The sequence below is a fragment of the Coregonus lavaretus genome, assembly GCF_964263955.1.
Source record: "Coregonus lavaretus genome assembly, chromosome: 28".
NCBI lineage: Eukaryota > Metazoa > Chordata > Actinopteri > Salmoniformes > Salmonidae > Coregonus > Coregonus lavaretus.
Window position 1 is genome coordinate 4,649,878 of NC_140015.1, and position 27,184 is coordinate 4,677,061.

Sequence of the window (27,184 nt, forward strand, 5' to 3'; positions counted from 1 at the left end):
TCAAATAAACATACCATTAAAATTATAGACTGATCATTTCTTTGTCAGTGGGCAAATGTACAAAATCAGCAGGGGATCAAATACTTTTTTCCCCTCACTGTATGTATGCATGTATGTACAGATGAAATCGGAAGTTTACATACACTTAGGTTGGAGTCATTTAAAACTCGTTTTTCAACCACTCCACACATTTCATGTTAACAAACTATAGTTTTGGCAATCTAATTCTGCTCTGCATGCATTATTTGGTGTTTCTCGTTGTACACGGAGGATATCGGCATGCAGTCTCAATTTTGTGTTTGTCATTCTCCCTCTGAGTGCGTCTCTCTGCCTCTTTGTTTCTTTACCTTGGTCTCTCTCTCTCTTGCTCTCTCTCTGAGTAAAATTTACAGTGCATTCGGAAAGTATTCAGACCCCTTGACTTTTTCCACATTTTGTTATGTTACAGCCTTATTCTAAAATTAATTAATCTACACACAATACCCTATAATGACAAAGTGAAAACAGGTTTTTAGAAATGTTAGGACATTTATTAAAACTAAAAAACAGATAGCATAGTGTCTGAATACTTATGTAAATAAGCTATGAGACTCGAAATTGAGCTCAGGTGCATCCTGTTTCCATTGATCATCCTTGAGATGTTCCTACAACTTGATTGGAGTCCACCTGTGGTAAATTCAATTGATTGGACATGATTTGGAAAGGCACACAGCTGACTATATAAGGTCCAATAGTTGACAGTGCATGTCAGAGCAAAAACCAAGCCATGAGGTCAAAGGGATTGTCCGTGGAGCTCCGAGACAGGATTGTGTCGAGGCACAGATCTGGGGAGGGGTATCTGTAGAGAAGAATGGGAGATACTCCCCAAATACAGGTGTGCCGAGCTTGTGGGGTCATACCCAAGAAGACTTGAGGCTGTAATCGCTGCCAAAAGTGCTTAAACAAAGTACTGAGTAATAAAGGGTCTGAATACTTATGTAAATGTGATATTTCTGTGTTTTATTTTGAATTAATTGAAGAAATAACGTTTTTTGCTTTGTCATTATGGGGTATTGTGTGTAGATTGATGAGGGGGGGAAAACAATTACATCCATTTTAGAATAAGGCTGTAATGTAACAAAGTGGAAAAAGTCAAGGTCTGAATACTTTCCGAATGCGCTGTACAGGCACACTAATAATTCAATATTAAACTGATTATGGCAGAAGGCTGAGTATGGCATTAGTCATGTAAACACCTTACTCGGCTTATCTTAATCGGCATAAGGTCAAAATTGAAGTAAGCATACGCCGATTAAAACACCTGGTTTTCTATGGTGGATAGTAGATTGACAGGCTCATAGGAAAGCAAATGACTATTGCTGTAAAGAGAAGACAATGAAAATACACTAATCTGTCCTTTTAGTTATGAAAATTCTCGACTTAATTGAGCGAACAACAGTAGGCCTATAACCTATCTTATTGGCACCAGTGGAGAGCATCGCGAGTGGCGCAGTGGTCTAAGGCACTGCATTGCAGTGCTAGCTGTGCCACTAGAGATCCTGGTTCGAATCCAGGCTCTGTCGTAGCCGGCCGTGACCGGGAGACCCATGGGGCGGCGCACAATTGGCCCAGCGTCGTCCAGGGTAGGGGAGGGAATGGCAGGCAGGGATGTTGCAACGCCAGGGTTGTGGGTTCGATTCCCGCGCGGGGCCAGTATGAAAAAAATATATATAATATGTATGCACTCACTAACTGTAAGTCGCTCTGGATAAGAGCGTCTGCTAAATGACTAAAATGTAAATGTAAATATCCCCGGTGATTGCGCACAGCGCATATTCACTCTCATTGTTGGGTCAGTGCCACTTAAGTTTGTTTTTGGACAATTTCCTCCTCCAGTTTAGATGGACGTCATATTTTATTGGTCTCTGCCATTCTCGTAGGCCTGTTATATGGACAACGTCATTTTTATTGATCTGTTTGTCAGTGTCAGCACAGTACCCTGTAATTTGTCGTATTAAAAAATATTCTGCTAATGTCTCCACTCACAAAGTTTAGTGGAATTGCATGAAATGTGTTTTTCCCACGCAAAGAAAGATGAAATGTTTCTGATATAGCCCAGGCCTCTACCTTATCTGCGCTCAGCCATTCATTGAGCTGTCTTTTTTGCGAACAGTGATTTAGTTAAATTATTAGCCTAAATTATGACTATCTACTCATCACATTACAAATAGTAGGCTATCTTACATAAGTCTGCAAATGCGATGATTCATGGAATGCTTTATTATAAAGGTGCATTTTTATGGTGAAAATGTGCTTCCCCGAACTTGAAACGCATGCTCTGCCCATGCATACACAGGCTAGTGATTTTGCTGTTCTTTACTTGCCTTGTTGGCTGAGGAAAAGTAAACGTGGACAGTTATTCTAACGTCTTCAAAGTGCAAGGAAAGGACACGTCATTGCATCCTCAACTTGAATGTTCTGTTAAGATTAATTCCTGTAATCTAAATGTGATTTCTGTCATTCTGAGCACAGTGGGTGGACGCCTTAGTCAGGTTACGCACCCAATGCATATGGGTCCGGTGTATTTCTCAAATGTCCAGTAAATTAAAAATGCTGCCGGTCAAATGTCTGACGCCACATTTTCATAACTGGAACCCTGGTACTATGTACCCTTGTCACGAGAATTTCTATCTCTAATTAATCAAAGTTAATGTTCTGAATAATTCCCAGAGTGTGTAAATTATCTGGTTTAATCATGAATTAAACAAAGGTCCGTAACCAGCAAGAATGATCTGTATTTTTATTCATGGAGAGCTCTGGCGCCAAAAAATACATACACAGCCTTTATACCCCCTGACACACAAAGGCACTTTGCTCCACCCACCTTTAAACAGCTCCTCAGTCCCCTTCATCCTGGAATGCTTTCTCAGCAGTTTCTAACTCCTCCCCCTCTGTTAGTGGGTTGACACTACATTATAACTCTAACACCGTTCACACATTTATACTGTATTTGGGGTGAAATCCTTTAGTCATTATTCTTAAAATACAAATTAATCTATCAACCCTCAGACACCCCGGTCTTAATTACAGCACAGCAGGCTTCTCTCTCTCTCTCTCTCTCGGGCGCAATCGATCTCTCAGGACATGGGTGATCTCTCTCTTCTTCTGCTCTGTCACTCTTTCTGTCATGCCTTCCCTTTTTTTTTCTCTCTCTCTCTCTCTCTCTCTCTCCAGTTGTATGTGATGTGGTCTCCCTCTCTTGGCTTCATCATGTTATTTGGTAGACAGTATGTGCGAGGGACGCTCCACACACTGATTAATGTCATTGTAATGAGTCATGATGAGGTGAATCACTGTTTCTGGAGACAGATGGCTGGCTGATTTTAGAGGGGGGGGGGGGGGGGAATTAACTGTCTTCTGGGGAACACTGTAGCTGTGTGTGTCACACTCTCCCACACACACACAGCCTTGAGTGAAATGACTACTTGTTTACAAGTGTTTTATTATGCTCGTAAAGCAAGGGATGCCTTTCTGTTAACTTGTGTGGGAATTCCATGATTCCACAGTATATTGTTGGGCAGTATGTTTGAATATCCAGTCTCATGCCAAATTTCTCCCCCGTGTCTAAGTTGATATCAGTTTGTTGTGGGAGATGAATATCCACTGTTTCCCGTATGATTTCTTTCAGCCAACGGCTCCGTCTCTGACCAATTCTTTTTAGAGGCCTTCCTAGTGGCCGCAGAGACAAAATGTTGGTTGTTTTAAAGCTAATTTGATGAAATTCTACACATTTTGCCATGGTTTACGCCTTGTTCTTATGCTATCCGAGTGACTCAAACATAACAAAATCAATGGGGGCCCCATGCCATTTTGAGAATTTCAAATTCTCCCTGACTGTCTAGTTTTTTGTATTTAGGTGATTGTTAGTTCTCAAAGGTTATCTTATTAAAAAAATATATAGCTCCGTTGTCTTTTCTACATACTGTAAATCTTGTTTACACTGAAAATGTTTACCAACCTGGAAATGTTCATTAACAATAAAGCAGCGGCGGCCCGCTGGCCTTGTGAAGAAGGAATGGATAGCTTGGTCCTCCCCCTCTTATTGCACTGTCTTGTATATTATCTCTCTTTCCCTCTCTCTCTCTCTCTCGTGGTTTCTCTCCTTTCTCTCTCTGCGTTGACAAAAGCCTGGCCGGTGTGGATGCTTTTGTATTGGCCTAGTCTAGACGTGCTGTGTGTGTGTGTGTGTGCAGCAGCGTGGTGGGGAGACAGGGAAGGATGTAGGGGGAGAGAGAGAGAGGGAGGGAAGGATAGAGGGAGCGAGAGCAGTAGATAAGGTAGCCTTTGGTTTGGTGGGGGTAGGCAGGCGTTGGTTCACAAGATCAGCCCGAAAGGAGAACAGCAAGTGGGGGAGGGGCAGGGTGAAATGGAAGGAGGAAAGGAGGGGGTGGGGTGCCAAAGGTGTAGAGGGAGAGAGCTTCTGAGTGTAATTTTTACTGTTAATATTTATTTATTTCACTTTTGTTTACTATCTACTTCACTTGCTTTGACAATATTAACATACGTTTCCCATGCCAATAAAGCCCTTAAATTGAAATTGAATTGAGAGAGAGAGGGAGGGACCTCAAGCTATTGATGGGGAAATGCGAAAGGGAGGGGTGGAGTGAGAGTGTAGGAAGAGGGAGGGGTAACAAGCTGTGGGCAGAGACTAGTGCTCAATGAGGAAGCGGAACAGCAGAGCCATTTTCACCGTTGAATAACCACCGCACGCCGCTTGCTGTGTGTTTGAGAGAGAGGGAGAGAGAGAAGAGCTTTGAGTGAGAGGAAAGAAGAAGCTCTCCTCCTGGATTCATTTTTTTACCGGAGCTCCCTCCTTCCTTTCTCTCTCTTGCTGCTTGTGTGTGTGAGTGGGGGAGGCCCGGGGTGGACACACACAATGGGGCGAGGAGCCTGTGGTTACTGGGCTGATTTGCTGCTGCTGAGAGGGGGAGGGGGTAGAGCGAAGGAGACCGGCACACACAGCTAACTCAGCCAGCCGGCTCCAGCCAGGCCTTCACAGGCACAATCTTACCCCGCTCCCTGGCTCTTTTTCATTTTTTCATTTTTTTTTTCAAGGAATACCCCTCACTTAAACCTGGATCTATGGATTAATCATGTGTGTGGATTATTGTGGATGGATTTTGTGAAACGGATCTAGATTGGAACCTTGAACAGAACCGATCTCTCTCTTCCTGTGTTTGTGGGGAAAGGAGAGAAAGGGAGCCAAACTTCTCCTTTTTTCTTTTTTTTTGCTTTGTGTTGAGGGAAGCTTCTAGATGGATTACAAGATGCATGCCAAGTCTAACGATCTGCTGGATTTTCAGACTCTGGATGCCCTCTTGGAAAAAATGGCACATTATTCTTCTGTCTCTGTGAAAAGGTAATGTTTGGCCGATACCGATAAAAATAAAATACAAATAGGCTTCCCTCATGTTTCCCATTCAAGGGAGACTTTCTCATAATACTAGGCTACATCCGTTGTGTTAAATACACACTGAACAAAAATATAAACGCAACATTACTGAGTTACAGTTCATATGAGGAAATCAGTCGATTGAAATCAATTCATTAGGCCCTAAACTATTGATTTGACATGACTGGGAACACATATATGCATCTGTTGGTCACATATCTTTAAATAAAATGAGCCTCAGGATCTCGTCACGGTATTTCTGTGCATTCAAATTGCCATTGATAAAATGCTATTGTGTTTGTTGTCCGTAGCTTATGCCTGCCCATACCATAACCCCACCGCCACCATGGGGCACTTTGTTCACAACTTTGACATCCGCAAACCACTCGCCCACATGACGCCATACACGTGGTCTGCGGTTGTGAGGCCGGTTGGACGAATTCTCTAAAACAACATTATGGTAGAGAAATGAATGTTCAATTCTCTGGCAACAGCTCTGGTGGACATTCCTGCAGTCAGCATGCCAATTGCACACTCCCTCAAAATTGCACAATTTAGAGTGGCCTTTTATTGTCCCCAGCACAAGCTACAGAGAAAGAGGGTGTTGTGGTTGTTGTGGCAGCAGGGCCATAAAAAAAAGTGTCCTGATTCCTGGAGGTGTAGAGGTTGGGCCCCCTCTTCAAGTAAAAAAGAGGGAGAGATCAGACATGACGCATGCCTCTGACTCAGTTGGGCCCCCTCTTCAAGTAAAAAAAAAATAAACAAAGTTTGTTTGTGTTCCATTGAGGTAGATGCAGAAAGTAAACCGCATTGGGGGTCGATTTCCGCAACAACTAAGAGCATTGAAGCGCAAGGCTCAACTAATCCGCTGTTTTGGTGCCCTGGCTACCACGCTGTGCAAATACTGTGTGAGAGCGACGTTTTGAATCTTGCTCATCTCAATAGCCTAGCCTATTCATTGATGATAGGTCCTGCTTTACTAATGTTGTGAGACATTGCAAGGCAAGAAATTGCGACATGCAGCATTCTATTGCGAGATACAGCTTTTGATTGCCGATGGAGTCAGAACCGTGCACTAGACCTATCTATCGGCCTCGTGGCTGACCTGCTTATACTGTGCCCCTCCCCTCTTTCTCCGTCCCTCGCTGTGAAAGATGCGAATGTTTGTGTTCTTGGAAGTACGGCAACTAATCAGTCTCCTTTGTTCCAAAAGTACAGAATCTTAGGATTTTTACACTCAAATGATGGTCGACACTATTCTCCACCACTGTCATCGTTGTTAAGTCGGAAAAAAATGGCAGGGAAAGGCAAGCGACAGCAGTGAAGTCCCGTTTGGCAATACTGTGAGAAGTTAAACGAGAACAAAATGGCAACTTTGCAAGATGGAATTGAGGTACAGTAATGGTAGTACAGGTGCAGTGCTTAACTATCTGAAAGGGACGCACCGTAAGACCCAAACCGTTGCTGGCAGCAGCGCAGCTGCATTGGGCTCCCGGGTGGCGCAGTGGTCTAAGGCACTGCATCTCAGTGCTTTAGGCGTCACTACAGACCCCCTGATTCGATTCCAGACTGTATCACAACTGGCCGTGATTGGGAGTCCCATAGGGCGGCGCACAATTGGCCCAGCGTTGTCCAGGTTTGGCCGGTGTAGGCCGTCATTGTAAATAAGAATTTGTTCTTAACTGACTTGCCTAGTTAAATAAAGGAAAAGTAAAATAAATAAAAGTGTGAATTCACAAGGAATTTTTAAACGTTGAAAATGTTTCTGTTTGGTCACATCCCTAGTCACAAGCATGTCTCTTACTTACTGCACTGGTGTGTAGTGGGATCTTCTGGCCTAGGTTCCTGTTGGCTGCAGCTACCTCCCCTCCCCAGGAAAACATGAATGATTTTTTACTTTCTAGATGGAATAGATTAGCCTGGTAGATGCAGTACATCTATTTTGTAACCTAACATGATGTGTGTGTGTGTGTGTGTGTGTCCCAAATGGCACCCTATTCCCTGTGGCTCTGGTCAAAAGGTAGTGCACTATATAGGGAATAGGGTGCCATTTAGAACACGTTTTTTCCCCCCTGGTTTTCAAGTGACAGTCACTGGCAGAACCTGATTTCCTAGCTATGACTAGGCCCCTCGGTAACCAGAGCCACTTCCTCCCCTCTCTCCCAACATTCCTTGGCAGTCTGTGGTGATCTATGTCCAGGTCAAAGGTCAACTGTTATTTCAGAGCCCAGAGCAGTGGGGGTGTGGTAAGACACACACACACACACACACCGGTAGGCAGGAAGTCAGCCAGCGGTAGCGTTTATATTCACCTCTTGTTGGAATCTGCGTCTGCTGAGTGGTATTTACAAAGTGCATCAGGGTAGGAGACAGTGCTGATCTCGGATCAGGTTCCCCCGTTCATATAATCAAAAACGGATCCTAGATCAGCACAGCAGCACTCCGACTCTTGAGACTCTTTGTAAATACGGGCCCTGGTGTGTTAAGTAGACTGTAAAAATGTGTTGCCCTTTGGACCGCGGCAGGAAATAATGTGTCATAGCGATTTTAAGTTTTAATGCCGTTTACTTTTGAAGTGTGGTTGTGTAATGCACCAAGGCAGAGCCTTTACATGTCTATTGTCTGTTGGACTACCAGTGTGAACAGGTTCGTCTTGACAATTGAAACCAAACCTGTGTTACTGTCACTTATCAGGCCATAGATGTGAAGTAGGAAGTTGAGAATGGGCCCAAACTGATTAGGGAACACGTCTCAAATGGTACCCTATTCCCTATAGTGAGCTACTTTTGAACTGGTCAGAAGTAGTGCACTACATAAGGAATATGGTGCCATTTGGGATGCTGCCTAGCTAAATTAACATCTCTTCAAACATGGGAAACTGCAGGAAAACCTGGTGAAAACCAACAGGACTAGTGTGGCCTCTCTTTGCCTGAGCTAATCGTGTTTGCTCTGTGTCATCTTATCTGGTCAAATAGGTTCAGTCAGCAGTTAGTTGAGGTTTTAAATAATTGCACTAAACTAGACCCAATAGTGGAGCAATAGCACAGAGAAATGTACTTTGAACTGTATGTGTGTGTGTGTGTCTGGACTTACTGATCGTTGCTACCTGGCTGTTGTGAACCATCTGGTGGTGCTGTGTGTGTGTGTGTACGTTGGCAGGCTCCTGGTCCCAGAAAGCACTGCATCCCGGCCCAGCTGGAGCATCAGCCTGGTGTTGTGGCTAGCTAGAACCTACTTAACGAACAGCCTCTGTCCCCATAGAGGGAGCCCTCCCGTCTGTACCTGCCACAGACGCCTCCCCCATCCTCTGTCCTCCTTCTGTGTCTGTCGGAGCTGGGTGGTGTTCTTCCGTTTAAAACGGCGAGGGACCTGTCCCGGATTTGTCCATTATGTCCAATGAGAAAACACACATTTTCATTGCGAACACATGCAACACATATTTTTTAAATGTTTTCCATTGTGTGCCCCAATGAACACGACCCTGTTGTTCTTTGCGGAGGGCCTGTCAGTTCCTTCCTTAGTCGTCGTCCTCCTGTCTGCTGCTACTGCTGCTCGGTCCCATTGTCTGTCCCTTTCGACCTCTTCTGTGCTGCAGCCTCAGTTGACCACACACAAACACACACACACACACACTGTACAACACACACACTGTCTTTACAATCCACATGTATTGTCAGGAGGAGCCCCAGCTTCTCCCTCCTTTTAAAGTTGCATGGCACCAAAGCCACCACTCTGCCCAATCTGCGGTCTCTAGCTGCTCTCTCTTAATGCCAGGTAGTTATTAGGCCTCTATTCTCTTAAATGAATGGCTATCCAAAATAAATCAATACAGTTGAGAATAGCGATACTGGCACAAGAACCCAGTATAGGGCCCTATAGAATCTGCTTTGCTAAATGTATTGAGCATTATTTAGCCCAAGATAATTGTAAGACATGATTTAAAATGCATCAGTGATTAGTATTGTCTTCCAACTTTCTGAAGAGGCAACGTCAAACCCCTGTCTGTGTGCGCGCGTTTGTCTACCACTTTGTGTAGCTGTTAGCAATGATACTAATGTAATGACAACCATCTTCTACTAGATGGAAATGTTTCCCAAAAACGTTCTCAATTAAATGTTAACTACAAAGTAGTCATGGTTGTATACATCAATCCAGTAGTCGTTTTGATTTGCAAACTCAATCACATGAGCACTACAAAAAAATTGCTAACCAAACAACAGTCTCTGGCTGGTGTGCAGGAAGAACAAAACGGAATTTGTGGGAAAACTACGTAATCATGCAAAAGTATAAACCGGTTTTATGGAGCCCTACCAGTAAATTCCGCTAGAGAGTTATGTAGATTTTTATCTCTGAATGCAGCCCTCTATTTGGTCATCAGTAGCAGCTCTGCGCTGTATCATGTCTTGCATTATATTCAGGAAGTCAGTATAAGAAACGTTCAATTAACTGTTTTGGGTTTTGGGCGGTGCTTTGACCCGTGTGGGAAGGAAGGCAGGTAGCAGACAAGTTTCAAATTCCTCTCTCCTGTTGTCATCCCATACAGAGGTCAGTCAGGGTGTGGGTGTGTTTCTCCTCCAGGGTGGCCTAGGCAGCGATCATGTGTTTGGTTAAGTGCTTCCTTCTCAGAAAGGTGACTCATCAGGAATGTGGTTAGTCGAGCGAGATCTGTACACTGTTGTGTGCGTGACTGGACAGAGTTCTAAACTAAAACCCCTCATGATCAATACTTTGTGTTTGGGCACATTGCTACACATTGCTGTGTCTTTGTACTCTGTCTCCAACACACTGTCCTTGTGATGTAGTAGCCTGGGGGAGGGGGAAGGAAGATAAGAGAGGCAAGAGGAGGGATGGGAACACTGGGTTCCACCAGCAGCCAGATGATGCCAAACGTACCCCACACACACACACACACACACACAAAACCTCCCACATCCTGAAACACTCCAGAGAACAGAGACTTCCAAGGAATGGGATAGTCTACGTATTACCAGGGACCCGCATAAACCATTACAGCAACAGTCACACAGGCCCCTGCCAAAACCCCAGTGACGGCTAACCTCTAACCCACCTCTGATCTCTCTCACACACACAGGGTTGGGGTCAATTTCAGTTCCAGTCAATTCAGAAAGTAAACCGAATTCCAATGAAAAAAGGGTATATTTATCAAGGGCCAGGGGGGAGGCCCGGAGGAGGGAAGTACCGCCCTTTGGACTCAGATTTTTGAACACCTGTAACTGCCATTTCCTCCAATCTAGATAAAAGAAAATCATTGTATATATTTTATAGATTTTTTTTTAACATAGTGGCACATTCTTTGGGGAGAACCCTGAATCCAGAGCTCAGAACAGGGCTGATTTATCTTCCTGTAACGCACCCAGCCACAGACCACATCTAGTTGAATGTAATTGAATGTGGGATGATGATGATGACACTGAGGGGGTTTTGTGTGGTTATGTTTTGGGGCATGGTGGTAGAGCTGGGATGATAAACTGAAAATTAGACACCGACATCGCCTTCCTCTTACCAAAGCTTGTAGCATACATCTGTCATTTTAGGTGGTTTTGCTTCCCAACGTTCCTGTAGATTTGTTCTAAAACCATTATTTGGTCAACAGTAATAGCCTATGCATTATGTTGATTCCTGCTATGAAAGTGTCAGCCTGTCCTTATTTTCGCTGTAGGCTGCTGTGCGAGTGAGCCACTCTCACCTCTTTCCCCCACTGTGTGCACGGAGGAGGGAGAGATGCATTGTGGAGATAAATACAGTTTTCAATGCAACTACTGTTCTAGTTATAGCGAAAAGTGTCATAGCTTTCTGTGAGTATATCGTTTATTTCTCCCCTCTTAATATTGAGTTCATGGCACCACGTTACAACCGGAGTAGGCTGTAGTAGCCTATGGTTTTGATGTGCCTGCAGAGCGCGCCATTCACACTGAATAAGCCTACCAAGTAGCCTAGGCCCGGCGTGGGAAGGTTTTCAGTACATTAGCCTACATTTACTGATACGTTAAGCAATTAGCCTGCATGGCCGTCTAGCAACAATATCATAGCTAGCAGTCTAGCAAAGTGTTTTGAGTTCCCACTTCCTCAGGTTGTGAATAATATAGCCTCGGTCAATATGCACAAAGATGTCTGCAAATTCTCTGAAGAGGCAAAAATAGTACTGATAATTCTGGATCCTATTTAGACAGGTTGCACATCAACATATCAATAATGTATTTGTTAGATATGTTAGATGAAATACCTTACTTTTTGAATCATAGGCTACCATCTCAGTTGTCTTACGTTAATTTGCTCTAACTGTTGCGTTCCCATGGAAAACCAGGTTTTGGTTATGTCTGTGTTGTCTTGTTGTGGGTAAAATGTCACATGCTGAGTAGAACGGGGAAGTCCAAAAACATGTAGGAAACCACAGTACTCTATCAGCAAACTGCACATACTGAACTGATGGCCTGTACAGAATTCTATTTTGTGTGGTTGGCTATGACATAGCCAATACAGTGCATTCGGAAAGTATTCAGATTTTTTCCACATTATGTTACGTTTCAGCCTTATTCTAAAATGGTTTAAATTGCTTTTTTCACTCATCAATCTACACAATACTCCATAATGACAAAGCAAAAACATGTTTATTGAAATGTTAGAACATTTATTTTAACTGAAATATCACATTTACATAAGTATTCAGACCCTTTACTCAGTACTTTGTTGAAGCACCTTTGGTAGCGATTACAGCCTTGAGTCTTCTTGGATATGACACTACAAGCTTGGCACACCTGTATTTGGGGAGTTTCTCCATTCTTCTCTGCAGATCCTCTCAAGCTCTGTCAGGTTGGATGGGGAGCGTTGCTGCACAGCTATTTTCAGGTCTCTCCAGAGATGTTCGATCAGGTTCAAGTCCGGGCTCTGGCTGGGCCACTCAAGGACATTCAGAGACTTGTCCTGAAGTCACTCCTGCATTGTCTTGGCTGTGTGCTTAGGGTCGTGGTCCTGTTGGAAGGTGAACCTTCGCCCCAGTCTGAGGTCCTGAGCGCTCTGGAGCAGGTTTTCATCAAGGATCTCTCTGAACTTTGCTCCGTTCATCTTTCCCTCCGACCCTGACTAGTCTCCTAGTCCCTGCCGCTGAAAAACATCCCCACAGCATGATGCTGCCACCACCATGCTTCACCGTAGGGATGGTGCCAGGTTTCTTCCAGACGTGACGCTTGGCATTCAGGCCAAAGTGTTCAGTCTTGGTTTCATCAGACCAGAGAATCTTCTTTCCCATGGTCTTGAGAGTCCTTTAGGTGCCTTTTGGCAAACTCCAACTGGGCTGTCACGTGCATTTTACTGAAGAGTGGCTTCCGTCTGGCCACTCTACCATAAAGGCCTGATTGGTGGAGTGCTGCAGAGATGGTTGTCCTTCTGGAAGGTTCTCCCATCTCCACAGAGGCACTGGAGCTCTGTCAGAGTGACCATTGGGTTCTTGGTCACCTCCCTGACCAAGGCCCTTCTCCCCCGATTGCTCAGTTTGGCCAGGCGGCCAGCTCTAGGAAGAGTCTTGGTGGTTCCAAACTTCTTCCATTTAAGAATGGGTGGAGGCCACTGTGTTCTTGGGGACCTTCAATGCTGCAGAAATGTTTTGGTACCCTTCCCCAGATCTGTGCCTCGACACAATCCTGTCTCGGAGCTCTACGGACAATTCCTTCGACCTCATGGCTTGGTTTTTGCTCTGACATGCACTGTCAACTGTGGGACCTTATATAGACGGATGTGTGCCTTTCCTAAATCATGTCCAATCAATTGAATTTACAACAGGTGGACTCCAATCAAGTTGTAGAAACATCTCAAGGATGATCACTGGAAACCGGATGCACCTGAGCTCAATTTAGAGTCTCATAGCAAATGGTCTGAATACTTATGTAAATAAGGTATTTCTGTTTTTATTTTTTTATACATTTAAAAAATAACTGATTTCGCTTTGTCATTATGGGGTAGTGTGTGTAGATTGAAGATTTTATATTTATTTAATCAATTTTAGAATAAGGCTGTAACGTGACAAAATGTGGAAAAAGACTGAACAACTGGTGTCCCGCCACGCGCGAAGCTGGGCCCAGCAGTGTGCAGTTTGACTAGGCTACTGATATTATTGCCTGGGATTGTTCGACATGCAAAATTACTGTTAGATCAATGACTGTCAACGCACTTATATGCAGTTCGAAGCTGAAGGAGAGGACGCATCAATTGTTACAAAATATTAGATATTTTGGGAATGTAGAAAATGTAATATGAGCAATGAAAAAGTGAACTGGCGATTTGTAATGTTTGAATCGATTTTCAAACCGATGCATGCTACATTTGGATCGGTTTGGGGTCCGCGCACCGATTCATTTGGATCTTAAACATTAGAATTGGTAGCTTACGCATATTGATGATTTGTTACATTCATAGCCTTTAGGAGTTTAGCAGCTGTAGCCATGTCACGCAGTCTAACTCAGTCCAACCTCTGAAACACGTGTCACCCACAGTCACTTCTATATCTCTCTCTCTCTATATATATATATATATATATACATGCAGTTGAAGTCTGAAGTTTACATACACTTAGGTTGGAGTCATTAAAACTTGTTTTTCAACCACTCTAGTTAACAAACTATAGTTTGGCAAGTCGGTTAGGACATCTACTTTGTGCATGACAAAAGTAATTTTTCCAACAATTGTTTACAGACAGATTATTTCACTTATAATTCACTGTATCACAATTCCAGTGGGTCAGAAGTTTACATACACCAAGTTGACTGTGCCTTTAAACAGCTTGGAAAATTCCAGAAAATTATGTCATGGCTTTAGAAGCTTCTGATAGGCTAATTGACATAATTTGAGTCGATTGGAGGTGTACCTGTGGATGTATTTCAAGGCCTACCTTCAAACTCAGTGCCTCTTTGCTTGACATCATGGGAAAATCTAAAGAAATCAGCCAAGACCTCAGAAGGAAAATTGTAGACCTCCACAAGTCTGGTTCTTCCTTGGGAGCTATTTCCAAACGCCTGAAGGTACCACGTTCATCTGTACAAACTATAGTACGCAAGTATAAACACCATGGGACCACGCAGCCGTCATACTGCTCAGGAAGGAGATGCGTTCTGTCTCCTAGAGATGAACGTACCTTGTTTTGCGAAAAGTGCAAATCAATCCCAGATCAAGAGCAAAGGACCTTGTGAAGATGCTGGAGGAAACAGGTACAAAAGTAACTATATCCACAGTAAAACAAGTCCTATATCGACATAACCTGAAAGGCCGCTCAGCCAGGAAGAAGCCAATGCTCCAAAACCGCCATAAAAAAGCCAGACTACGGTTTGCAACTGCACATGGGGACAAAGATCGTACTTTTTGGAGAAATGTCCTCTGGTCTGATGAAACAAAAATAGAACTGTTTGGCCATAATGACCATTGTTATGTTTGGAGGAAAAAGGGGGTTGCTTGCAAGCCGAAGAACACCATCCCAACCGCGAAGCACGGGACTGGCAGCATCATGCTGTCGGGGTGCTTTGCTGCAGGGACGGGTGCACTTCACAAAATAGATGGCATCATAAGGAAGGAAAATTATGTGAATATATTGAAGCAACATCTCAAGACATCAGTCAGGAAGTTAAAGCTTGGTCACAAATGGGTCTTCCAAATGAACAAAGACCCCAAGCATACTTCCAAAGTTGTGGCAAATTGGCTTAAGGACAACAAAGTCAAGGTATTGCAGTGGCCATCACAAAGCCCTGACCTCAATCCTATAGAAAATGTGTGGGCAGAACTAAAAAGGCGTGTGCGAGCAAGATGGCCTACAAACCTGACTCAGTTACACCAGCTCTGTCAGGAGGAATGGGCCAAAATTCACCCAACCTATTGTGGGAAGCTTGTGGAAGGCTACCCGAAACGTTTGACCCAAGTTAAACAATTTAAAGGCAATGCTACCAAATACTAATTGAGTGTATGTAAACTTCTGACCCACTGGGAATGTGATTAAATAAATAAAAGCTGAAATAAATCATTCTCTCCACTATTATTCTGACATTTCACAGTCTTAAATAAAGTGGTGATCCTAACTGACCTAAGACAGGGACTTTTTACTATAATTAAATGTCAGTAATTGTGGAAAACTGAGTTTAAATGTATTTGGCTACGGTGTATATAACCTTCCAACTTCAACTGTTTGTATGTGTGTATATATATTTATACAGTGGGGAGAACAAGTATTTGATACACTGCCGATTTTGCAGGTTTTCCTACTTACAAAGCATGTAGAGGTCTGTAATTGTTATTATAGGTACACTTCAAAAATCCAGAAAATCACATTGTATGATTTTTAAGTAATTAATTTGCATTTTATTGCATGACATAAGTATTTGATCACCTACCAACCAGTAAGAATTCCGGCTCTCACAGACCTGTTAGTTTTTCTTTAAGAAGCCCTCCTGTTCTCCACTCATTAACTGTATTAACTGCACCTGTTTGAACTCGTTACCTGTATAAAAGACACCTGTCCACACACTCAATCAAACAGACTCCGACCTCTCCACAATGGCCAAGACCAGAGAGCTGTGTAAGGACATCGGGGATAAAATTGTAGACCTGCACAAGGCTGGGATGGGCTACAGGACAATGGGCAAGCAGCTTGGTGAGAAGGCAACAACTGTTGGCGCAATTATTAGAAAATGGAAGAAGTTCAAGATGACGGTCAATCACCCTCGGTCTGGGGCTCCATGCAAGATCTCACCTCGTGGGGCATCAATGATCATGAGGAAGGTGAGGGATCAGCCCAGAACTACACGGCAGGGCCTGGTCAATGACCTGAAGAGAGCTGGGACCACAGTCTCAAAGAAAACCATTAGTAACACACTACGCCGTCATGGATTAAAATCCTGCAGCGCACGCAAGGTCTCCCTGCTCAAGCCAGCGCATGTCCAGGCCCGTCTGAAGTTTGCCAACGACCATCTGGAGGAGGAATGGGAGAAGGTCATGTGGTCTGATGAGACAAAAATATAGCTTTTTGGTCTAAACTCCACTCGCTGTGTTTGGAGGAAGAAGAAGGATGAGTACAACCCCAAGAACACCATCCCAACCGTGAAGCAATGAGGTGGAAACATCATTCTTTGGGGATGCTTTTCTGCAAAGGGGACAGGACGACTGCACCGTATTGAGGGGAGGATGGATGGGGCCATGTATCGCGAGATCTTGGCCAACAACCTCCTTCCCTCAGTAAGACCATTGAAGATGGGTCGTGGCTGGGTCTTGCAGCATGACAACGACCCGAAACACACAGCCAGGGCAACTAAGGAGTGGCTCCGTAAGAAGCATCTCAAGGTCCTGGAGTGGCCTAGCCAGTCTCCAGACCTGAACCCAATAGAAAATCTTTGGAGGGAGCTGAAAGTCCGTATTGCCCATCGACAGCCCTGAAGGATCTGGAGAAGGTCTGTATGGAGGAGTGGGCCAAAATCCCTGCTGCAGTGTGTGCAAACCTGGTCAAGACCTACAGGAAAAGTATGATCTCTGTAATTGCAAACAAAGGTTTCTGTACCAAATATTAAGTTCTGCTTTTCTGATGTATCGAATACTTATGTCATGCAATAAAATGCAAATTAATTACTTAAAAATCATACAATGTGATTTTCTGGATTTTTGTTTTAGATTCCGTCTCTCACAGTTGAAGTGTACCTATGATAAAAATTACAGACCTCTACATGCTTTGTAAGTAGGAAAACCTGCAAAATCGGCAGTGTATCAAATACTTGTTCTCCCCACTGTATATAACAATACTAAAATCAAATGATAGCATTATTTATTTTTAATTTTTTTTTACACTTTATTTATTTTACTATGTCTGTCTTTGTTGTACATGTTTTAGGGCCAAACTGATGGCAGTTGTGAAAAAAAGATAGTTGGAAGAGTTACAGAGTTAATTGAAAATGGCGTTGTTGATTTAGATGCTTTTTTTCATTATTAGGCTATTTTCTCTTGAACCATAGTCTATCCACTAGAAGCTCATGGACAATATGGACACAGATAGAACAATTTATAGAATATATGAAAAAGTTATTCAAGTATAAATTACCAAAGTTACCATAGCTTGCCATATTACCTGTTACTTACCAAAATTACTGAAGATTCTGGTAACATCGGTAAATTAGCGGGAGTTTTGCAACCCAATGTCTGACAGAGATGCTAATGACTGTGTTTGTCTGTGTCCCCCCCCCCCCCCCCCCTCTTCTCCTAGAGAGCCTAGTGAGGAGTGCAATGGAATCAGCGGTGCTCTCTCAGTGGAGTCATCCGCGCCGCCATCGAGACTGAACTGGTGTCCCGCGGCCACCGCCGCCCCTGCCCCAACCCTCACCCCTGCTCCGGCCCCTGTGCCCGCGCCCCCAGTCACCTCCACAAGAATGGGGGACGGCCTGGACGCAACTACGGTGCAGATGTCTTCGTCAGGGAGCAGTAGCAGCAGCCACGGGGGGCAGCCCCAGTCCTCCACCTACGTACCCACCGTGCCAGAGTTTAACCCACCGCCCCCGGAGTACATCAACCCGTCGCGGCCCAAGCGGCAGACCAACCAGCTGCAGTACCTGCTGAAGGCGGTGCTGAAGACCCTGTGGAAGCACCACTTCTCCTGGCCCTTCCAGGCACCCGTCGACGCCGTCAAACTCAACCTGCCGGTGAGTGTTGTGTTCATGTCTGGTTGGCTGGCTGGCTTTCTGGTCAGCTGGCTGTGGTGTCACTATATGGACTAGAAAAGGAGAAACATATAACCTGAGAATAGTATTTGTAAGTTGAATTCATTTAAAAGGTATTTAGAAGTTGATTTCATTAAATAGTCTTTAGAGCAGGTTTGGGTTGGAGTGTACCTACAGGACGGTAATTCTCCAGGAACAGGGTTGGAGAACCCTGCTTTAGACCTCTATCCTGACTAGCCCATCCACATCGCTCTGACCAAGTGCCACATTAGTGTTTCTTCTCCACAGTGAGTCTGGATTTGCTTTTCTCCCTGGCATTTTATAAATGCGAACACGTTCTGACCGTTCTGATTGGTCCCAGATACAGATGGGTTGGGCCAGAGCTGTCATTGTCTTTGATACTCGGATTAGTTAGAGACGATCCAATTGTTTATGAATTTGTTTTGTACAACGCCCCTCATTTTGACTTCCGCACAAACAACTTCTAAGATGGCAGTTTCAAGCTGAATGTATGTAGCGATCTACAGAGGAGCGGAATTAAATTCAGCGTGAGTCATCAGGCAAACAGACCTCTGCTTCCGCAAAGGAATTTCATTTCTAAAGACTATTTTATAAAATTAAAATAAAATCTAATTTTATTTATCATATGCTTTGTAAACAAAAGGTGTAGCCTAATGCATGAAAAGCCCAGGAGGCCGGCCGTTTCTGAGATACTGGAATCGGCGCGCCTGGCACTGATGATCATACCACACTCAAAGTCGCTTAGGTCACTCGTTTTTTGCCCAATCTAACATTCGATCAAACAGTAACTGAATGTCTCAATGCCTGTCTGCCTGCTTTATATAGCAAGCCACGGCCACATGACTCACTGTCTGTAGGAGCTAACCATTTTCATGAACGGGGTGGTATACCTAATAAACTGGCCACGGAATGTAGGTAGAGGCAACGTGACTAGGCAACAGGATAGATAATAGACAGTAGCAGCAGTGTGTTCTCGCTGTATAGACAGAACAGTCTATACTATTTCCAGTATAGTGCTGGTTTTCCCTTTTCTAGTTCACACCCTTACAACTCTGCACCCCAAATAGCTTTTTTTACAAGGAGTGTTGAGTTGCAAACACCAATTATTGATTCTACTAGTGTTTCTATGTGGGCCATGCCACCCAAGCATCCAACATGCACACTTGGCATATTCCTCTGTCTGTCTGTGACTGTCTTGTTTTAGTTTAATTATACTTTTTTAAAATATGTTTTCCAGGACTACTACAAGATTATTAAAGTTCCTATGGATATGGGAACAATCAAGAAGCGACTTGAGAACAGCTACTACTGGAACGCGCAAGAATGTATTCAAGACTTCAACACCATGTTCACCAACTGCTACATCTACAACAAGGTATGGATGCAATAATGCATTGTGGCTGTCAACCACCACCTATAAATATAATCTATAGAAAGGGCTTTGGAACAGCTTACCCTGGCAATTTGAATGAGGTGGTCCATGCTATAGATTCTATTTTCTATGACCACCACACCCCATATAGTTACTATCAGAGCCGTATATTTAGAGTTCGGACAACCTTTTAGAATGGACGATGTTTTAGAATGGATGCTTTTTCTTAGGTAGTGCTAGATAAATGTATGTCTAGGTCCTAGGTATTGCTAGGTCTGTGTATGACTAGGTCCTAGGTATGTCTAGGCTTTGGTTTCTGGTACTGTATTAACGTGGGGTGTCTGTCTCTCAATGCCTGCAGCCTGGAGATGACATAGTGTTAATGGCTGAGCAGCTGGAGAAGATGTTTCTCCAGAAGATCACTGAGATGCCCCAGGACGAGACGGAGATCGCTGTCATGACCGGCAAGGGACGAGGCCGGGGCCGACGGGAAGGAGGTAGGGTACAGCACACACACAGGCACACCCCTGGCCTGGGGTTTCCAATACCCTTTTCACACTACTGAACTGTACTGTGCTGGCCAGGTTGCGCGTCCAACATAGTTGCTGGAACTTTGCTCGAAAGGATAATGTGAAAGGGAAGTATCCGAGCCAGCACAGTACGTTTCAGGTTGGCATGAGTGTGAAAATGATACAAGTCTTTTGTTTCATGTGTTTTGAGTGAGTTACCTGTCAATTAATCCCATAAGGGATGGGTCGCCAACTGGCACCAAAATATAGTTAAATTAATTCAGTTTAGATTTGGGCGGTATCCACATTTTTATACCGTCAATATATAAATAATATTTTATTATTTTTACAGACAAAACAATTTAGCCAACAGGGATCTTTAGGGCCGTATAAAAACCCTTAATTTTTTTGCCTGATTCCGTTTTATTTGTTCCCAAATTCCGTTTTCTCAGGTTTCCCTTTCCCACATTTTTTGTTTAGTTTTTCACTCTCAAATTCACACTTTTTCAATAGAAAAACAACTCATTTGTATTTTCTAAGTCCACATTAAAGGGAATTGTCCAAATTGTTCTACTTCATATTCATTATCCCCAGCACCAACCCAACATCAACATACAATATGTGAAAATGGTGCGTTTCTATGTTTTGTAGTAAAAAAGATAGAGGAAGATAAGTGTTTCCAATGACATCATCAACCAATAAGTAGACAATGCCTACTCATACACCGATGTCATTGGAAACACTTATGTTCCTCTATCTTTTTTACTACAAAACATAGAAACTCATTGTTTTCATGTTGATGTTGGGGTGGTGCTGGAGATGATGAATATGAAGTTGAAATAATTTTTGTATTTTCTTTAATCACATCAGGAGACCACTTGAGGTCTGGAAAATATTTGAGGAATTTACATTTTTGGGTGTAGTAACCCTTTGACTCCAGCAAGCAAGAGGCTGTTTTTAGCTGTTTTTTTTAGCGCAGATGTGATGGTAGATTTACCCACTGGATTGATGCAAATAATCATGATGTCATTCTTCCAGGTAAGCATAGGCTACCTTGTAGTTAACATTTAATTTAGAAGGTTTTTGGGAAAGCCTTTCCATCTACCAGAAAGCTTTTTATTAGCATCATGCTAAAGGCTGCACAAAGTGGTATACGCTCGCACCATACATACACAGATGGGGAATTCACCTTGCCTCTTCAGAAAGTTGCAGGAAATACGAATCACTGATGCATTCTGTTAATGTGTTATGGTAAACTTGGGCTAATTACTACATTTAATACATTTTAGTTGATTCCCTACTAAGTTCAATGCATTTTAAAATTTTGTTTTAATGTCTGGATTCCGTGATTCCGTCCGCATTCTCCGTATTGCAGATTTTATAGGGCCCTAGATCTTGATCCAAGAGGGGATTGAATGTTTCTTCTGTAACCAAGAAACTTGATCATGACATCTAGCCACTTAGCTAGCAATTTAGAAAACCAAATGCATAGCTGGAGCCCTGAGCTGGATATAATTTATTTGACACATCTTAGATTTCTTATAGTTATACTTAACTTATAGTTATAAGCAGTGGTGTAGCACGCACCCCTGCAACCTAATTCAATTTCATTCATTCGTGCATTGTTCTGTCTCTCTGTGCGTCTCTCACACCCTCCCAGGTCTGAACTTGAAGCCAGGCCCGACTATGGATTCTCCGTCCACCACCCCCCAGACGCGGGGCTTCTCCAGCCACTCCCCGGGCCCCCAGACCAGAGGACCACCAGTGCAGCAACAGACCCAGGACCAGGGGCCCCCATCTCTACCTCCTCAGCCCCTCATACAGGCCCTGCCCACCCGCGTGCCCCCAACGCTACCTGTCCACACCCATGCCCACGCGCCACAGCTGGGGCCCCCCTACTCACTGGGCCCGTCGGACCTGCCTCTCCCGGCCCCTCCCAAGCTCCCTATTATGACCTCTGTGCCTCCTCCCCCCACCCAGACCACCCTGCCCCCCACGTCCATCCAGAGCACCGCCCCCATAATGCAGAACCCCGTGCCCATGGCCAAAGTGAGTAGGATGGAGGATTTGGCATGCATGGGGAGGGTGCTGGGTATATTGCTTGCAGAACTGGGTCATGTTCATTATAGCGCAAAATGAGAATGGCTTTGCATTTTTAGGGCTACTCCATTGGTTCCATTGCGCCAGGGAAGCTCAATTAATCGCAGTTCAGAATGCTTTTGACAAAAGTACACTGTGTATTACCTTAAGCGTAATCTAAAACGATCACATTCTCCTCTCATACTCTGCCTCTTCTCTGTCCTTCTCCCCGTGCCCCTCATTTCTCTATCCCCATCTTCCCTTCCTCCTTCCAGCAGAGAAAGAGCCAGAAGAGGAAAGCAGACACAACCACCCCCACGGCCAACGACCAGCTGAGCGAGTCCTCTCCGGCCGAGTCCAAGTCGGGGAAGACGCTGCCGCGGCGAGAAAGCGCCAGGCCCAGCAAGCTTCTCAAGGAGGCTCCAGACTCCCAGCACCACCTGGGCCTCGGGATAGGTCTCGGTCTAGGGGGACCCGTAGGACCAGGTTTAGGGTCTCATAGCCCCAAGCAGCAGGAGCAACTACGGTACTGCTCCAGCTTGGTCCGAGACATGTTACATAAGAAGCACGCTGCCTACGCCTGGCCTTTCTACAAGCCAGTGGACGTGGACATGCTGGGGCTGCACGACTACCACGACATCATCAAACACCCCATGGACCTCGCCACCGTCAAGGTGGGTTTGAATGGAACACTATTATGGCTGTGTCCCAAATTGCACCCTTTTTCCTATATAGTACACTACTTTTGACCAGGGCCCATAGGGCTCTGGTCGAAAGTAGTGCACTATGTTGGGTAAGGGTTGGAAAGAAAGCCTGAAGGAGTGTAGCTCTCTAAGAGATGACCTTGTCCTCTCTAAAAGGATTCCGACATTGTGACGTGGTTTTGTTTACATGTTGTGATGTGTTTTTAGGTGAAGCTGGACAACAGGCAGTACAGAGACGCCCAGGAGTTTGCTGCCGACGTGCGGTTAATGTTTTCCAACTGCTACAAGTACAACCCACCCGACCACGAGGTGGTGGCTATGGCACGCAAACTACAGGTAATAACACTTCTAACACTGTAATTAACACCGTCATAATTCAATTACTTTCATTTTCCAGAAGGAACTTAAGTTGTGGCAAGTCGGATAAGATAAAGAGATATATATATATATATATATATATATATATAGTAAATATATATATAGTAAATATATAAACGGCAACATGCACGCATGACAGATACACATGCAAGGTATATACTAGATAAATGTAAGTCACAAAAATCTATTTCATAACAAATGCCCACATGAGCTTAGGCCTTTTCATGTACCTGTTTGCTGAGCTATTTGCTGTGTTTGTTTTACTGGTGCAGCAGATGTGTTTGAAATCTGGGTGGTTCAGTAGGGAGAATACGTTTTGAAACTGAGTGAAATTCATATGTACTAACAGTTCTTGAACTTTTCCAAAATCAGAACACCGATGTTTGCTTTTCCATTGCAACTAGTTTTGCTAAGGTGCGCCCTATTGAACACCACCAAGTTCTGTTCTCTATCCAGACTCTGACACTGACTGTGTTCTCTCTCCCTCCCTCCCTCCCTCCCTCTCTCTCTCTCTCTCTCTCTCTCTCTCGCTCGCTCTCTCCAACAGGACGTGTTTGAGATGCGCTTCGCCAAGATGCCAGACGAGCCCGAGGAGACCTTGGCTTCGACTCCTGCCCCCGCGCTGCTCCAGTCCTCCGCCCCCATCATCAAGTCCCAGCCGCCGCCCATCCTAAATCCAGCCTCTTCCATTCTAGGTCCAGCCTCCTCGGTCAAACGCCCTGCTTCCTCCTCGGACAGCTCCAGTGATTCGTCATCGGAGTCGGAATCCTCCACCAACGACTTGGAGGAGGAGAGAGCCCAGAGACTGGCCGAGCTACAGGAACAGGTGAGGAAAGACCGAAGGAAGTAGAATATTTTGGGAGATATTGTTTTTATTGATCCTTTCTGAGAATTAGATCTCTTTTACAAGTGAGATCTGAGTATTATATTTTTTAAAAACAAGGCTACAGCAAAACAACAACATTGAATGCAAATAGGATGGGATTTTTTCACCTGATTTGAGGGATTCTCTGATGACATCTCTATTTATCATACATTATATGATATACAGAACCCCCTCATAACTATCATCTTCCTGATTTTTCTATGTTGGCACTAATGGCATCAATTTGTGATACATTTGATGGATAAATAAAGTTGTTTCAAATCGAATTGAATCCTTGAGTGTGGATGAGGGATACTGTGTCATTTCTGACCCCATGGGATATTTCGTGACTTCCAGTCAATGCCTATCCATTGTTTTTGACCGTTTAATTTCCTTTCTGTCTGTTTCAGCTCAAAGCTGTCCACGAGCAGCTGGCGGCCCTCTCGCAGCCACAGGCCAGCAAACCAAAGAGGAAAGAGAAGGAGAAGAAGAAAGACAAAAGGAAAGGAGCGGTGGAGGAGATCCCGGAGCCGGCCATCCAGTTCCCCAAGAAGACCAAGAACAACACCAGCAGCAGCAGCAAGGAGCTGCTGCCCAAGAAGACCAAGAAACCCAGGTAGCAACAATAATAGCCCTTTCACACTACTGAGCCAAGCTACAAGGCAGGACCAAGGAATAAGCCAGCTAACTTGCCAAAATATTTTTTTTTGATGTTTTTTTTATGAGCTTGAAATGGGCATGGTCGAATTGATAAAAACCCCGAAAACAAATATTTAAATGTAGCTTTTTTAATTAACCAGAAAATAAAAAGTTATTTCCGGTTGCTTATTAAAGTTAACTGGCTAACTCATTGATCCTGCTTTGTAGTATACCCATCTGTACTGCACTGGACTTGTTCTCCATCAGTCAGCGCACGGTACAATACACAGCTATGGGAATTTCTGTCTTAGGTGGGGCGTTAGTACAGAAGTCAGGACCTGTGACATTTACACAGGATTTGCTGAGCGCATGGATTGTATTGACACATTATAAACATTGCTGACTTCAAAGCACTGATTGTCTTTGTCAAATTACTTAATGAAGCTGTTTTGTTGTTAATCCTCTAAGCCATTTCTAAGCTTCTAATGTCTAATTTCCACAGCCAGTGTGTAAACATGATTTGTGTTCTCCCTCTGCATTTCACAGAGCTGTTGTGTTACTCTGGCTACATTCCAATGTCCCATATACTAGCATACTACTTAGAATTCACTACTTCATTCTAAGTAGTATGCTTGTACGGACATTGGAATAGAGACAAAGGTTGAAATTGTATTCCAGTTGAAATAGTACTGATGGTTTATATGTTCTGCTCTGATCTTGCAGTAAGAAGGAGGGAGGTGCGGTGAAGAACAACCGCTCTGCAGCCGTGGGCCCTCAGGCAGCGCTGCAGCCCCCAACTCTGCAGCCCGTGTCGGGCTTGAGGGAGGGCCAGGAGGAGGGCCCGGCTGCAGCCGGAGCCCCCGGGGAGAAGGGGAAACCCATGTCGTACGAGGAGAAGAGGCAGCTGAGTCTGGACATCAACAAGCTGCCCGGTGACAAGCTGGGTCGTGTGGTCCACATCATCCAGTCCAGAGAGCCCTCGCTGAAGAACTCCAACCCCGACGAGATCGAGATCGACTTTGAGACGCTCAAGCCGTCCACGCTGAGGGAGCTGGAGAGATACGTGTCGTCGTGCCTCCGCAAGAACAAGAAGAAGGTTCCTGGTGAGTCTCATCATGAATGTCTTTGCCTCCCCCTGTGGCCAAACAGAAACTCCCTGAGCACCTACAAATAATTTGTAATTTAATTATGTTACATAATTAATTCAAATCAATCCCAAAATTACAGTTACAAAACATGAATAACAAGAAGAGGTATTGATACGTTTTCCACAGCTTTCCTCTAGCTCCTAGGTCACTCTTTTTAAAAATAGTTTTGCTTTAAAACTTTGTCTGAGCAATGCAGTGTGTTATGTTGACCTAACATGTTCGTGGAAGATAGGTTGTCTTGAGAAGATGTCGAGTCACGTGCTGCCCTCTCCTATAGTGGCAGAGAAGACCATGGAGGCCATGACGGCCGCCAAGACCAAGGCCAGCTCCTCCTCTGACTCGGACAGCAGCGACTCCAGCTCCTCAGACAGTGATGAGGAGAAGGGTAGGGACACGCCCTTCTTATTTCACTCCTCAAATGTTGTTTGAAGCCTTTTTAATATCTTCTTTGGTTTGAAGCATAACATTGAGGTATTTCACATGTGCCTCATGTTATCTACCTCATGCATATATCATGGTCAATACTTGAATATTTGACAATCTTGTGGCTGTGGTCAACAGATTTTTCTCACGTATTCAGAATTGATAGAAGAAAGCTTCATTTAAATTTTAATTCAGGATCTCCTTCTCTCTCCCTTCTCTTGTCAGGAATAGCTCCTAAACAGAAGAAAGGCCACGGGACCAACGAAGGGAAGAAGACCCATCTCCACCATGCCATGTCTGGAGCTGGTCCCCTCCCCCAGGGCCACCCTCACCCCCAGGCCCACCCTCACCCCCAGGCTCCTGTCCTGCAGCCCAGCATCCACCTGAAGCACCAGCAGCACCATAACCCTTCCCCCGCCACCTACATAGCCCCTCCTCCCCCAGTAAGATTGATTGAATTTATTAGATAATTAAAAGTAGTAGGCTGCTCTAGCCGGAGACAACATATTTTACATTTTAGTTTAGATAGCTAGGTGAGACAACCACATATCACAGTCATTTTCCCTCAGCAAAGTCAGTGCTAGTTGGAAAAGATAAGTTTAAGATACTTAATATTACATACATGATAAATTATCCAGGATAAAAACACAAAGCTCGAATGCTTATATCCTATGTGGTCCTAAAGATATGATAGCATTTTATTGTCAGTTTTCATAAAAGCTCATTACAGGACATAAAAACAATAGACTATATATTCCCACGGGGGGCCAGTATGGAAAAAAAATGTATGCACTCACTAACTGTAAGTCGCTCTGGATAAGAGCGTCTGCTAAATGACTAAAAATGTAAAAAAAATAATACAAAACATATATAGCAAGCATTTCGCTACACCTGCTATAATATCTGCTAAATATGTGTAT

The 27,184-nt window shown here is 44.1% G+C and overlaps 1 protein-coding gene across 5 annotated transcripts in view; it reads left to right on the forward strand.

Moving 5' to 3' along the window:
- The window catches only part of LOC311104090 (bromodomain-containing protein 4-like), a 47,765-nt gene that overhangs the window by 10,527 nt on the left and 10,054 nt on the right, over nt 1-27,184 (forward strand). For 2 of the 5 annotated variants that reach the window (XM_084145753.1, XM_084145755.1), the window contains exons 1-12: nt 4,700-5,398; nt 17,676-18,108; nt 19,385-19,522; nt 19,881-20,016; nt 21,689-22,077; nt 22,383-22,781; nt 23,019-23,147; nt 23,737-24,015; nt 24,465-24,670; nt 25,417-25,796; nt 26,074-26,226; nt 26,490-26,707. In XM_084145753.1, coding sequence (XP_084001879.1) covers nt 5,295-5,398; nt 17,676-18,108; nt 19,385-19,522; nt 19,881-20,016; nt 21,689-22,077; nt 22,383-22,781; nt 23,019-23,147; nt 23,737-24,015; nt 24,465-24,670; nt 25,417-25,796; nt 26,074-26,226; nt 26,490-26,707 — 2,964 coding nt within the window. In that variant the 5' untranslated portion in view covers nt 4,700-5,294. Of the gene's footprint in view, nt 1-4,699; nt 5,399-17,675; nt 18,109-19,384; nt 19,523-19,880; nt 20,017-21,688; nt 22,078-22,382; nt 22,782-23,018; nt 23,148-23,736; nt 24,016-24,464; nt 24,671-25,416; nt 25,797-26,073; nt 26,227-26,489; nt 26,708-27,184 lie in introns of those variants that run through there. The other 3 variants (XM_084145754.1, XM_084145756.1, XM_084145757.1) reach the window with 3 other exon arrangements.